At 57.5% G+C, this 12,861-nt stretch overlaps 6 protein-coding genes across 6 annotated transcripts; 4 read left to right on the top strand and 2 right to left on the bottom strand.

The window, feature by feature from the left end:
- The first annotated feature begins 78 nt into the window (after positions 1 to 78).
- On the top strand, positions 79 to 1,242 carry BDY17DRAFT_73906 (Alpha/beta hydrolase fold-1). Its single transcript, XM_033738670.1, has 2 exons — positions 79 to 201; positions 275 to 1,242. Exons 1-2 carry the CDS (start codon positions 158 to 160, stop codon positions 999 to 1,001), a joined length of 771 nt encoding a protein of 256 aa, XP_033592826.1. The 5' UTR covers positions 79 to 157; the 3' UTR covers positions 1,002 to 1,242.
- Positions 1,243 to 1,483: 241 nt separating this feature from the next.
- Positions 1,484 to 3,523, top strand: BDY17DRAFT_307777 (general substrate transporter; the record flags this gene model as incomplete). Its single annotated transcript, XM_033735141.1, has 6 exons — positions 1,484 to 1,598; positions 1,665 to 1,676; positions 1,732 to 1,847; positions 1,916 to 2,116; positions 2,176 to 2,649; positions 2,708 to 3,523. 6 exons carry the CDS (start codon positions 1,484 to 1,486, stop codon positions 3,521 to 3,523), a joined length of 1,734 nt encoding a protein of 577 aa, XP_033592825.1.
- Positions 3,524 to 3,659: 136 nt separating this feature from the next.
- BDY17DRAFT_245080 (autophagy-related protein 16) lies at positions 3,660 to 4,317 on the bottom strand (the record flags this gene model as incomplete). Its single annotated transcript, XM_033730601.1, has 2 exons — positions 3,660 to 4,180; positions 4,233 to 4,317. The coding sequence occupies 2 exons, from the start codon at positions 4,315 to 4,317 to the stop codon at positions 3,660 to 3,662; spliced, it is 606 nt and encodes a 201-aa protein (XP_033592824.1).
- Positions 4,318 to 4,628: 311 nt separating this feature from the next.
- On the top strand, positions 4,629 to 5,822 carry BDY17DRAFT_307776 (glycosyl hydrolase family 76-domain-containing protein; the record flags this gene model as incomplete). The annotated part of the gene is made up of 1 exon (XM_033735140.1): positions 4,629 to 5,822. One exon carries the CDS (start codon positions 4,629 to 4,631, stop codon positions 5,820 to 5,822), a length of 1,194 nt encoding a protein of 397 aa, XP_033592823.1.
- Positions 5,823 to 5,901: 79 nt separating this feature from the next.
- On the bottom strand, positions 5,902 to 7,463 carry BDY17DRAFT_73768 (uncharacterized protein). Its single transcript, XM_033738668.1, has one exon. It carries the CDS (start codon positions 7,274 to 7,276, stop codon positions 5,981 to 5,983), a length of 1,296 nt encoding a protein of 431 aa, XP_033592822.1. The 5' UTR covers positions 7,277 to 7,463; the 3' UTR covers positions 5,902 to 5,980.
- Positions 7,464 to 7,647: 184 nt separating this feature from the next.
- On the top strand, positions 7,648 to 9,766 carry BDY17DRAFT_246325 (uncharacterized protein; the record flags this gene model as incomplete). Its single annotated transcript, XM_033730715.1, has 4 exons — positions 7,648 to 8,046; positions 8,099 to 9,085; positions 9,131 to 9,427; positions 9,614 to 9,766. 4 exons carry the CDS (start codon positions 7,648 to 7,650, stop codon positions 9,764 to 9,766), a joined length of 1,836 nt encoding a protein of 611 aa, XP_033592821.1.
- Positions 9,767 to 12,861: the final 3,095 nt, after the last annotated feature.

Here is a 12,861-nt window from a genome sequence, read left to right as displayed (position 1 = left end):
GCTCTCTCAGCCGTGGAGGACGCGTAAAATCTGGATGCGGGGCGTCAAGAGGCCGCCCCGACGGTCTTATTATAAAAGAGATCGCCCCTGCGATCCCTTTACGACCGATTTCAATTGGTTCTCAACGATTCAACAATTCATCTAAGTATCGACAGCAATGGCTACCGACAAACTCGCCGTCGTCATCGTCCCAGGAGCCTGGTAATGAAGACCCTCCGCCTCTAGTCACCCCAGCTGCCCCCGACGGCCTGCTAACCTACGAGATCGATCCTAGGCACGTGGCCGAGCACTACCGACCAATTGTCGACGATCTATCCTCGGCCGGCCACCAGGTGACCGTCTGCGACATGCCCTCCTGCGACTCCCCCAAACCTCTACGCGGCATGTCGCAGGACGTCGCCGTAATACAGAAAGCCATCCAGTCTTACATCGACCAGAATCGCAACGTAGCTCTAATCATGCACTCCCTCGGCGGCGTCATAGGCACCGCAGCGTGCGAGGGCTACCTGCCCAAAGACCAAAGCAACGGCAAGGGCGTCGTCTCCCTAATCTACTTGGCTGCCTTCGTCGCCACGGTCGGCGGCTCATGTTGGAGCGCGAAAGGCGGCGCGCACGCGCCCTGGATCGACACCACCGGCGAGCCGGGCACCGGGGTGTACATGTTCCCGCGCAACGACGAGACGTGGGATCCGCGCGAGGTGTTCTACAACGCGTGCAGCGCGGAGCAGAAGGAGGCGGCGTGGGCGATGTGTAAGCGAAACCACAGCGAGGACGTGTACCATGCGACCGTCGACTATGCGGCGTGGCGGGAGGTGGAGAGCAACTACTTGCTTTGCGAGGTGGACATCGCTATTCCGGTAGAATATCAGGAAGCCATGTCTAGCCATGAGGGGGGGAAATGGAAGAATGTGGAGCGGGTGAAGGCTGATCATGCACCGTTTCTGAGTCGGCCGGCGGAGACATTGGCGTTTGTGAGGAGGTGTGTTGGGCAAGGGGTGTAGATGCCTGCCGGACGTCGTGTGATGATGATGATGAGAAGAGCCTGGAACATCTCGGGGAAGTCGGAGCGCTCCAACCCAGCCTTAGGCGCCCCTCGATCGAGGGCTAAGTCGCTCGCCCCAGCGCATAAAATCAAGCTCTCGCGGCGCCATTACGGCATGGATCGGCAACTTGGGGTCATGGAATCCCACGTTGCGCCCATGCTCTCTCTCCCTCTTTCTCCGCAAACCCCGCCTCCCCCAGAAAGCGGTAATGACTTCCGCTGAAAGGCCGTCACTTTCCGAAAGGAACCCGAAGATCGGGGAGCAATTTTTCAATCCCCGAGAGATTGGCCATCCAAATCGTGCTCGAGGCGCAGATCAATGCGCACCGGTCGCTGTACTACGGTGGAAACATATATCATGGGCACACGACCCCGTTCCAACCATTTCCATTCCATCCGTCTTTGCGTTTTGACTCGAGACTCGGCTGGACATCAGCAATCATGGTCATCCAAACTCCCACGTACTTCCAGGAACGAGGCGTAGCCCATCGTCTGTCGGGACGAAGCCTGTTGATTGCGGTCAACTTGGTCGCTGGTCTTAGTATTTTCTTCTTTGGTAGGTGGATCCCTCGAGGACGGAGGAGCGTGATGTGAATGGCCCTTGACTGACGCTTTGCAACAGGATATGATCAAGGTATGTCGCTGCACGCAACGAGTCGACGTCCGGATGTCGACTGACATCATCGAAGGTGTGATGGGCGGCGTGAATGGCAATCGAAACTATGCCACCACCATGGGCTTCGGGTACTTCGACGACGCGACCGGCATCGTCCAAGTGACCAAGCCTCTTCTGCAGGGCGGAATCGTGAGTCGAACCCACACAAGAACAAGGACTCACCCGGAACATGTTGACTGACCATGACGCTGTGACAGATTGCCGTCTACTACCTCCCTGGCACGCTTGTCGGTGCCCTCTGGGGAGGTTCGCTCGGAGACAAGTACGGCCGTATCTTCACCATCGGCTTCGCCGCCGCGTGGGCCATGGTCGGTGCAGCTCTGCAATGCAGTGCTCAAGACGCCAACTGGATGTTCTGCGCGCGCGTCTTCAACGGCATCGGAACAGGCATTCTCAACGTACGCCACGCTCTCCGTACCCCCATCAGACGATCCCTCGCTAACACCCACCCACCCAGGCCATCACCCCCGTCTGGGCGACAGAGACTGCCTCACACACCTCACGCGGCGCCTTCGTTTCCATCGAATTCACCCTCAACATCTTCGGCGTCGTCGTCGCCTACTGGCTCGAGTACGGCACCTCCTTCTACAGCCAGAAGCTGTCGAGCTTCATTTGGCGCTTCCCCATCGCCTTCCAAATCGTGCCGCTCATCGCCCTCTTCTGCGTCGTCTGGTACATGCCCGAGTCGCCGCGTTGGCTCGTCAAGGCCGGGCGCGAGAAGGAGGCGCGCTTCATCCTTGGCCGTCTGCGCGGGGAGGAGAACGGAATTGCCGAGGCGGAGTTCCAAGACATCAGGAATATCGTGCAGGTCGAGAGGGAGAATTCGCAGAACTCGAGCTACTTCTCCATGTTCTTTGGCATCAAGCAGGGGAAGCTGCATACCGCGCGCCGCATCCAATTGGTCATTTGGCTGCAGATTTTGCAGGAATGGGTAATGACGCCTCGCTCTCCGTCGGAATATCGTCCAGCACAGCTAACACCCGCACCAGATCGGCATCGCAGGCATCACCATCTATGGCCCAACTATCTTCACCCTAGCCGGCATCAGCGCCGCCGATCGCCAATGGGTCAGCGGCCTGAACGACATCACCTACATGCTGGCCACGCTCGTCTGCGTCTTCACCCTGGATCGTATCGGCCGCCGCTGGACCCTCTACTGGGGCGCCGTGGGAATGGGAATCTGCTGCTTCTGCGCCGGTGGCCTGGCATATGCCACTGCCCACGCCGCTGTCGGGTCTTCGTACAAGACGCACGTAGGTGGCGCGGCGACGTTTTTCGTCTACCTCTACACCGCCATCTTTGGTGCGACGTGGTTGACGGTCCCCTGGCTCTATCCCGCCGAAATCTTTCCTCTTCAGATCAGGGCAAAGGGCAACGCATGGGGTGTAGTCGGGTGGTCGATCGGCAACGGATGGTGCACACTACTGCTGCCCACCATCTTCGCAAAACTCGGCCCGTCCACGCTGTACATTTTCGGCGGCGTCAACGTCTTCTCCATCATCGTCGTCTGGGCCTTCTACCCCGAAACCAACCAGCGCACGCTCGAGGAGATGAATCTCGTCTTCGCGTCGGACAGCATCTTCAACTGGGAGGCGGAGAGGAATTTCAAGATCCTCGTCGAGCAGAATCCCGGACTCGTGCAGGCTGCGAGGCGCGGAAGCAGTGTGGTCGATCCTGAGACAGGCATGCCGAAGTCGGGCCTTGCTGTTTTGGAGCATAGTGGGGATGAGAAGGATAGCGAGTATCGACGGCCGAGCTTGGTGGCGCAGGATGTGGGTCGTGCGGGCAGTCTTGTGGCCAAGTAGTGGCTGAGATGGCGATGACCGAATGGGCGGGTTGTATTGACGAGGTTTCGATTCAGTAGCGGCTCCAGGCGTCGGCATGGCGTAAACATAGCATACGCGCAACCACATGAACTAGCATTTATTCGCAAAGGCAAACTCACTGCCAACTCGAGTCTCGATTCATTCGATCCGCTTCCTCGCGTTTAGAGGTCATCCAGCGATCCAACAACTCCTTGTTATCCTTCTGCAGCTTCTCGGACGTCTGCTCAGCCATGTTGAGCTGCAGAGACAGCGCGACCATTTCGTCCTGCGCTTCGGTCACCAGTTTGCTTTTGCCGCGGATTTCTTCGTCGCGGTCGCGTAGCTTCCTCTCCCCATCGACCTTCTGTCGGGTTAGGAGGGCGATTTGGGTGGTTGAGGCCTTGCTCTGGGCCTCGAGAGTTTTGAGTGAGGTGGTGAGGTCGTCAACTTGGGCCTGCAAGGCTGCACGTGCTTTTTGCGTGGCTGCTAGGTCTGTGCGGAGAGTCGAGAGGGGGTCATCTGTTTTGTCGCTTGCTATGGTTGCGGCTTTGCCTTTGGCTGTTGGTGTGCTTGTGCGGACGGCAGATATTGGAGACGTCGGCACTGCGTTGCTCCGGTTGCTGATTGCAGATGCAGACTTGTCCGCGAGCTTGGTGTCTGGAAGGACTGTTAGTTTGGGGGACACGGTCTTTATGCGGACAGGTCTTACAAGCATCTATATATCGCTTGTGCACCTGTTCCCGAGCATCTCGTTGATCGAGCGCGGCGGAGTACTGCTCAAGCCAATCGCTCATGTTGAGCGCACTTGTGTGACGCACCTGGGCATCACTTCACTTGCTCTCTCGTTATGGCCAGCATTCGGGTGATGTTGTTGGAGAAGAGACCGAGTGCTGTCGCTGTTGACTCGTTCCTGCCATCCCCAGAAACGTTGCTTGACCAATCAGCGTCGTCGTCGAGATTCTGGGGAAGTTGCGGGGCACTGCTGTTCGACATGGCCGCGACGACAGGTACATGCCAGAGCTACAACGATTATATTGCTGCCTGGCACGCATTATAGTCTTTTGCATCCGTAAATCGTAGGTCATGTGTACTCCTCACCCTAACCATGAGATTCATCAACAAGACGCCCGAGTTCCGAGACGCCGTTCGTGACGTGGCTGACTCCCAGCCCGAGTCGCCGCCATGGCTACACACTCAAATCAACCCGGTTCCAGACATCAAGGCCACCGCCCACGAAGCAATAGACGTCTACCTCTCCAATCGAAAACCAGACGGAACTATCGAGGGAATAGGCTGGTGGCAATGCGCCAACGGCTTCACCGCCATCGCCGACCAAGACCGCTGGCTGGGCGATGAGAAATACTACGACAGCCTTGCCGATAGCCTCCGACGGTGTGAGCAAATCAACAGCCCCCACGGCTTCGTCAACGACTTCAACGACGACTCTTGCTGGTGGGCCATCTGCTGCGTGCGTCTGTACGGCGTCAAACGAGACCGCTGGTTCCTCAGCCAAGCCAGGGCCGTTTGGGGGCACGTCAAGCAGTACCAGCTGGCGCCTCAGCAGCGCTTCTTCCAAGGCAAAGATATGGCGGGCGCGGTCTTGTGGACTTCGAAAGCGGGAGAGGACTCGATTAATGCCATTAGTACCGCTTTGTTTGCTGAACTGGGTCTTCGTCTTGCGCTCGAGCATGACGATCCACTGACGGAAGCACGCATCGATGCCGCGCGCCATGCTCTAGGCTGGATCCTGCGCAGCCGCTATCGCTCTCACGAAGGCGTGGTTCTTGATCACATCAAGCTTGATTCGCAGCAAGCTATCGACTGGACATTTACCTACAATACCGGCGTGACGCTGAGCAGCCTTGCCTTGCTGTACTCCGTCACCGGCGAGGTCGAATATCTACTCATCGCCTGCCACATGGCGCACAAATCCATGACCCGCAGCCAATGGGTCGAAGATAACGGCGTGCTGACCGAGCCCGACGCGTACGGGAAAGGCCAACATGATCCGCAACAAAACAGCGATGGCGTGGGCTTCAAAGCCGTGCTGATGAGGCAGCTGTGCACCCTCTACCACGTGATTGACAAGATGCAATGTCCCCCGCCGAAAGCGAGGAGAGTCGCGGCGATGATTCATGCGTTTGTGTACATTAACTTCCACACTCAGCTCGACAAGAACACGGATGGGAAGGGCAGGTATGGGCCGTGGTGGAATGGGCCGTTTGAGTATCCCACTGTCCATTCGCAGCTGGCGGTTTTGGATGTCATGGCGGCGGCAATGCTGGTCAACTTTGGGTGATGTCTAATAATGTTTGTTGAGTTGATGCGTGATTTTCGTAGGATATCCATACGCAAGTTGAGAAGAATCGTAAAGTATAATGCTGTACAGTATCCAAAACTCCATCGCCATGCTTCGCTCGATCCACATGAAAACGAATTGCCAACTCGTGAAATCCCTTACTGCGTCGCACATTGCGCCTCGGCACCCTCCTCGTCATCCTCCCACTCCGCTCCAGCCCTAGGATCACCGGAGCCAGCTCCAAAGTCTTCAAGATTGTCCACCGTCTCGAACTGCACCTCATCGACCATCTCCGGTGTCTCGCCAGGTTTGGCGCCCTGTGGCTGCGCTTTCGGCAGAACCGCCCGGACCTTCGCCACCTCTGCCTCGCTCCCCAGCCATCCATCTTCGGGGAACTGGATGTTGACAGTCAGGTAGAGATCGCCTCTCGCTTCCGATCGTTTCATCGGCATGCCCTCGCCTCGCACGATCAACACTTGATCCGGTCGCAGCACCTTGCCCTTTGGTTGTTGGATGTTGAGTGAGATTCCCCGACCGTCGAGATGGGTAAGAACCACGCGATTGAATCCCGTCAGCGCTTCAGAAAGCGAAATGTCGAGATCGGCCTGCAGATCCGCTCCCGCGCGGTTGAAGACGTCGTGTGGTACCTCCTTGAGCTCGAAAACGATATCGCCCGGCTCGTCGTCGTCGGGATCCTGATCTGCTTCGCCGGGAAGCACGATTCGTTCGCCTTCGCGACTCCCGCGCGGGATGTAGAGTTCGAGGATCTTCTTTTGCTTCACGGTTCGCACGCCCTTGCACTTCTTGCATTTGTCCTTGTCGGTGTAGAAGCTGCCGCGGCCGTGGCAGGTGTTGCATGCCACCGTCTCTTGCGTAACCAGCCCAGGGCCAACACTCCGTAATCGTGTGCTGGCGCCCGTGCCTTTGCACGTATCGCACTCCTTTGCTTTCGCCTTCTCTTTGCCGCCCGTGCCGCTGCAAGCGCTGCAGATGACGTTCTTCGTGCTGGCAAATTTGGTCGTCTTGCCTTTGTACAGCTCTTCTAGCGTCACTTCGTATTGCTGAAGCTCGGGCTTCCCCTTGCCTCGTCTCCTCATACCAGGGCCTCCAAACGATCCATGCATCCCTTCAAATCCTCCTCCAGCGCCGAACATCTGCGACAAGATATCGTTGATATCGGGCCCAGCACCGCCCGGGAAACCGTTGGAGCCCTTCTCAAACGCGGCCATGCCATGCCGGTCGTACATCTCTCGAGTGTCATCGTTGCTCAGGATCTCGTAGGCCTGCGAGACCGCCTTGAACTTTATTTCTGCCTCCTCTCGTTGCTCATTGGGCACTTTGTCGGGATGCGAGGTGAGCGCGGCTTTGTGGTAGGCTTTTTTGATCTCGGACTTGGTCGCGCTCTGGGAAATCTCCAAGATGGAGTAGAGGTCGAGATCTTCCCCGGCGTTCATGATGGTGGTGTTTGTATGCTTGTTGTGTACAGTTTTCGGCGGGATCGAGGTGCACACTGGCAGTGTGAGTCTAAGTGATGTCTAGAAGAACACGACAGAGGTGGCCGACGGCTGAGTCCTTGAAATCGAGCGCGGATTCAAGAGGTGTCGCATCAGCAATCCGCAGATTCCGTGCACAGAAGCTGCCAGCGTCATCTGGAAATCTCACTGGCGCAAAAAATAGACTTTTCGGGGCCTTGCTTATCGATTGCTGAGTAAGGCCGATCGATCTAACCGTTTTCGACCGGAGTTCACTCAAACTTCACCCGCGTCGAGGGCCTGCATGCCCTAGCCTTCCCACTCCTCATCGCCCGCTGGACTCATTGGGCTCGATGAAATCCTTTCCGTCGTTGAGAAGCGATACGACTCTTGCAAGACAATGGGTATGCCTTCAATGTCGGACGCGCCAGACGCAAAGGACTGCAATCTCCTTTTCCAAGAACGCCTTCTTCTCGAATGCTAAAGCTGGACGTCGCCCGCTTTCAATATGCGCGCAATCCAGAAAATCCGACATCACACTGCGCCCAAAGACCCAAAGACGCTTCTCCACTACCTCGTCGCGTGAGACACCGCGAAAGGCAGTCCTGCCAGATGCGCCGGCTCGCACACGATTCGCCCCGTCGCCAACGGGCTACCTTCACATTGGAGGATTGAGGACGGCCTTGTTCAGCTATCTTCTCGCCAAACGCACAGGCGGGCAGTTTATCCTCCGCATTGAGGATACCGATCAGGTGCGGCGCTCTCCTTCGCTTTGACATCCCGGCGGCATGCTAACCTGTCAAGCAGAAGCGGCTCGTTCACGATGCAGAGGCCAGGCTTTACGAGGACCTTCGGTGGGCAGGAACTGAGTGGGACGAAGGCCCGAGTACTGGAGGCCCGTACGGCCCGTATCGGCAATCGGAACGGAATGCCATCTATCAGGATCATGCTGCGCGGCTGCTGGCGGACGGCTCAGCGTATCGTTGTTTTTGCACGCAACAATCTAGTGCTGCCACATCGGGATCCTACGTCACCTCTGGATGCCATCAGAATTGCTCCTCGCTTTCCATTGCTCAGTCGCAGGAGAAAGCTCATCATGGTCAAGCATTCACCGTTCGACTACATCCTCCGGCCGATGCGCACAAGCGCACATATCCCGATCTAGTGTACGGCAAGATTCAACGACTGAAGCGCTCGCCCGCAGCCCCTCAGGTGGCTTCGGAGGATGGCGCGAGCGATGGTGCATCAGACAGCATACTGATGAAATCAGACGGCACGCCAACCTATCACTTCGCGAATGTGATCGATGATCATCTCATGAACATCACCCACGTGATTCGAGGCTCGGAATGGATGGCCAGCACACCTTTGCATTACGACATCTATTCCGCCTTTCAATGGGAACCGCCCCAGTTCGCGCACGTCGGCCTTCTTGTCGACAAAAACCAAGCGAAGTTATCGAAGCGTAACCAAGATCTCGACCTGGACGTCCGTAGCATGCGAGAGGCCCACGGTGTTTTGCCATATTCCCTCAACAACTTCTTAGCCCTGCTCGGCTGGAGCAATCCCAACCAATCAGACCGCATGAGCATGGAGTCTTTAATCAAGAACTTTGATCTCAAATTCACCCGTGGCAACGCAATGGTGCGCACGGAGAAACTGTGGTACCTGCAAAAGCAACACGTTGCTGTCCGCTGCGAGCTGGCGGTGGAGACGAAATCGCTGCGACCTATCGAACCGGTGGTGCATCAGGTCGCGGCTGAGGTGCGCCGAGTATTCCCGCAGCCTCACGTGAACTCCGACATTCTCAGTGAAGTGTACGCCAGTGGCAAACAGGCCAGCCCCGACGCCTTGGCAGCGTACTGCACCGAAGTGCTCCTCGCAGACCGCAACAGCTACACCAACGCACCTCACTTCGTCGAGCGGAACAAGTACTTTTTCCACTTTGATCCATCTCTCCAGCCGGCACGGGAAGAGTACAGCAAAGACTCCAGCAGGTTTAAAGCCATTACTCCCGACATGCTGGACGACGTGCTGCGGAACGCTCTTGCGGACCTCCGCACTCGCCAGCAGACCGCAGGGGACGACACAGCTGTGCGCACCATGGAATCTCTCCACGCAACAGTCGACGAGGTTCTTTCCCACGCTGTCCGCGACGCCCTGTACACCCACGCAAACGCCAGCATCCAATTCGCAGACCCCCCAGAAAACCTGCCCACATTACCCCGAGCGGAGCTGGACGCACTGCTCGCCAACCCGCCACCGGACTTGCAAACGAGGAGACTAGGGGCGACAGCAACAAGCGAGCCGCCCACACAGAGCGAGGAGCTACTGCGCAGATACAAGACTTTCTCCGCCGCACTGATGCGGTATTTGCGCTACAGGTTGTGCTATAAACTGCCGGGGCCGAAGATTGGGTTGGTGATGGCTTTGCTCGGGCCGGAGGAGTGTGCTCGACGATTGCAGCTGTAGGGGTCCTCCAAGCCTCATTTCTTCTCGTGGTGATGAGGATGTTGAGGGGGAAGACTATCGAAAGCTACAGATTGTACACGCCCATTTCGCTCCTCTTTATTTCAGTGCTCGAATGCATGCGAAAGCGAGTCTCGCGGAGTCGGAGGCGGCTCCGAACGGCCTGCGCTACTGGTGACTACAGATTGAGCAGCCCTTTGTTCTATTAGTTGGCTAGGTCTGCTCAAACTAAATTACCTCCAGTGCATCGAGAAGCAAACGAGTACGCGGGAACGGAGGATGCTCCGACAGGCCAACGCAACGACGCGGCGGCGCCGGACAGGACTCCGAATGCCCAGCGCCAACTTCATATGATGGAAGACAATACAATTGCTCACATCTGCTTCACATGACGCGCCTGTTGATTAGGGGTAGAGAGCGAGCTCGCGGACTCGGAGGGGACCCCGAAAGATGCTGCGGAGCCGGAAACGGCTCCGAGCAGGCAGTGCTGCTTCCATGTGAATGAAGCACAGCAAACAGCGCAGAGATGACGCACATCTGTTCGCGCAGTCACACCCGTTGCGTGGAGGAAGGTGAGCGATCTCGCGGACTCGGAGCATGCTCCGAAAGGCTGAACACTTCTCGCACCGAGTTGCGGCTGGCCTAAGAGTATCGTAGAGCACCGTGATTGAATTCAACCCGTTTCACCACTGGCTTTAGTACAGCATGTGAAAGGGAGTGATGCACAAGGCTGCGGTGCCGGTGCATACTCCGAAAGAGCTCGTTATTTCTGGCCACTGAAGATGGCCTATATTGGTGAAGAAGCGGGTTTGGTGACGTCTGCTTGGCGTCATGCCTCTGCTCCTTTGGCTTGTTACGAGCAGGCTACGGCGTCGGAGCAGATTCCGAAAGAGCTTGCGTCTCTGGCGAAGATAGTAGTGATGTCGCTGCTTTGCTGACGTCTGGCTAGCATCACGCCCATGCTACTCTTGCTTGGCCGGGCAAACAAGGCTGCGGCGTCGGAGTGCGCACCGAGGGCGCCCGGGGCGCCGGAGAAGTCTCCGCCGTGCTTACTTGCCTATGTATCCAACGCATGGATTGAACACAAAGAAACCCTTACTTAGTCCAGTCCCGTCTCAGCATCGATGTTGAGCAATACCACCCGCGTTATGAAAGGCATGCAAGGCTGCTGCGTCGTCGGAGCAAAGTCCGAAAACTGGCCTGCGCTAGGAGCGACTACTACGTGGATGGGATACAATAGAAGGTCTCCTACTTTGATCGAGTTCACTTTGGCCTACACCATGCTGCCTGGCTCCCTTCATCGCATGCGAAAATGAAACGTCGCGGCGTCGGACGCAACCCCCAACAGACCAGCGGTGATGCGGGCGCGGCGAGAACTGGACTCGGCGGCGGCGCGGCTAGCGACCGAGGAGCACAGCAGAGATCCCTCGACTGATCGACTCTGCTCCGCATTGTTCTAAACTGATTCGTCCGTTGCATGTGAACGTGCCGTCCAAGAGGCCTAGAGTCTGCGAGCGTAGATGCCTGTCAAGACCGAATTAGGGCACGACTGCATGGTAGACAAGCGGGCGACGATGGTGTTGCATCAATGTTCCGGGGGGAAAGAGGTCCGACGGCCGCTGTCCGATGCGGGATTGCTTTCCGAGCACTAGGAGGCAAGCGCGTATCGTGTATACGTAAACGTCCGCAGATGCAGGTTGGCGTTTAGGGTTGGTCGGCCCGTGGTGGAATCAGTGGACGGCATGCGGCATGTGAGAGTGCATCTGTAGAGGCATCGAGTCTTTGCTCCCGCATCGAGACGCTTAGAAGATGGCATCGGCGATCGCGTCGCAGATATCTCGGAGCATCAGGGCGAGGGCGGATGTGCGGTAGGAAGCAGATGTAGATCCCTTGGCTTTCTCGGCCATGGCGTGTTAACCGCGGCTTCTGTATGCTATGATGGATACTCTTCCAAGTCAACATGGTCCAGACGTATGGGATGGTTGACGGTGCTCGACAAGTTGCATGCCGCGGCGGTCGTGGGACGAGACTGGATGGAGAAAGAAGACAGCATATCGCCGGGACTCGGCACCCGTCTGCGGCGCTCTAGCCCAACGGATCGCCGTCCGGTAGCTTCCAGGTGGTGTGATGTGCCTAGATGCCGTTGGTCGCGGACGAGAGCGAACCGCTGCCCCTTCGAACCACGACATCCGAGTGGCTACGATGGCACCAGAGGCGCGGGCGTGAACACACCAAGCACACGTGTGGCGCCCAACGCGGGGTATTTGACAGGTTAGGGCTGCGGGGAAGATGCCCCGCGCGGCGAGTGATTAATGATCGGCGGGTGCGGTGCAGGCCTTCTGCGGCAGATACGCATATCCGACGATGGCTGCAGAATGTGCCTTCCCTTTCGAGGCAGAGCCGACGGCACGGAAGGTATGCGGCCTAGCCAGATCGAGTTTCTGGAGGTCGGGTAAGCGAGCAGGGCGCTGACGTATGACTGCGCAATGGGCTGAGGGTTGAGGATGAGTGACGTTGCAGCCTCTCCGGAGTGGATGCCCGGCCCCGCGCCGAGACGGAGCTGCATCCGAGGATATGTCAATATAATCCCCCAACAGCCTGGTCGGCGGAGAAGTGGTGTGGTCGTGCTCAATGCGCGCGTTCGTGTGGTGTGATGAGATCCTCATGTCACGTCTAGCACCGCCTTCAGATCGGCGAGAGCCCGACGATCTGGAATTTAGTCCTTCCCGTCCTCCCCCAACCAATGTCTGGCTGGACTGTCGCCACACCCACTGCGCTTCCTACTCGCTACCCACCCCACACTCGAGGTGACAGGGCTATCCCCGGTCGCTCTTTCTGTCCAAGGCCAGCGCTATCGTGGTGTGTTACGGGGTCAGACGAGCTCTCCATGTACCATAGTCCCCTGCGCGGCAACTCGTCACTGGAGCGGGATGCGCGAGCCTCAACGGATGAGTCTTTGCTCCAGCAGCCTTTCTTCGATCGCCTCCCATCTCCCTTAAACTCAAAGACATTGGCAGATGGGACAAAGGATGCGTTGAACCTGCTCGCCTCCTATCCTTCTCTGCAACGGCGCCTATCCGGGTTCCTCACTCCTGGCC

Source organism: Neohortaea acidophila, assembly GCF_010093505.1.
Source record: "Neohortaea acidophila strain CBS 113389 unplaced genomic scaffold BDY17scaffold_2, whole genome shotgun sequence".
Taxonomy (NCBI): domain Eukaryota; kingdom Fungi; phylum Ascomycota; class Dothideomycetes; order Mycosphaerellales; family Teratosphaeriaceae; genus Neohortaea; species Neohortaea acidophila.
Note: the sequence above shows the minus strand (reverse complement) of the source record. Positions and strands in the feature narration are given on the sequence as shown.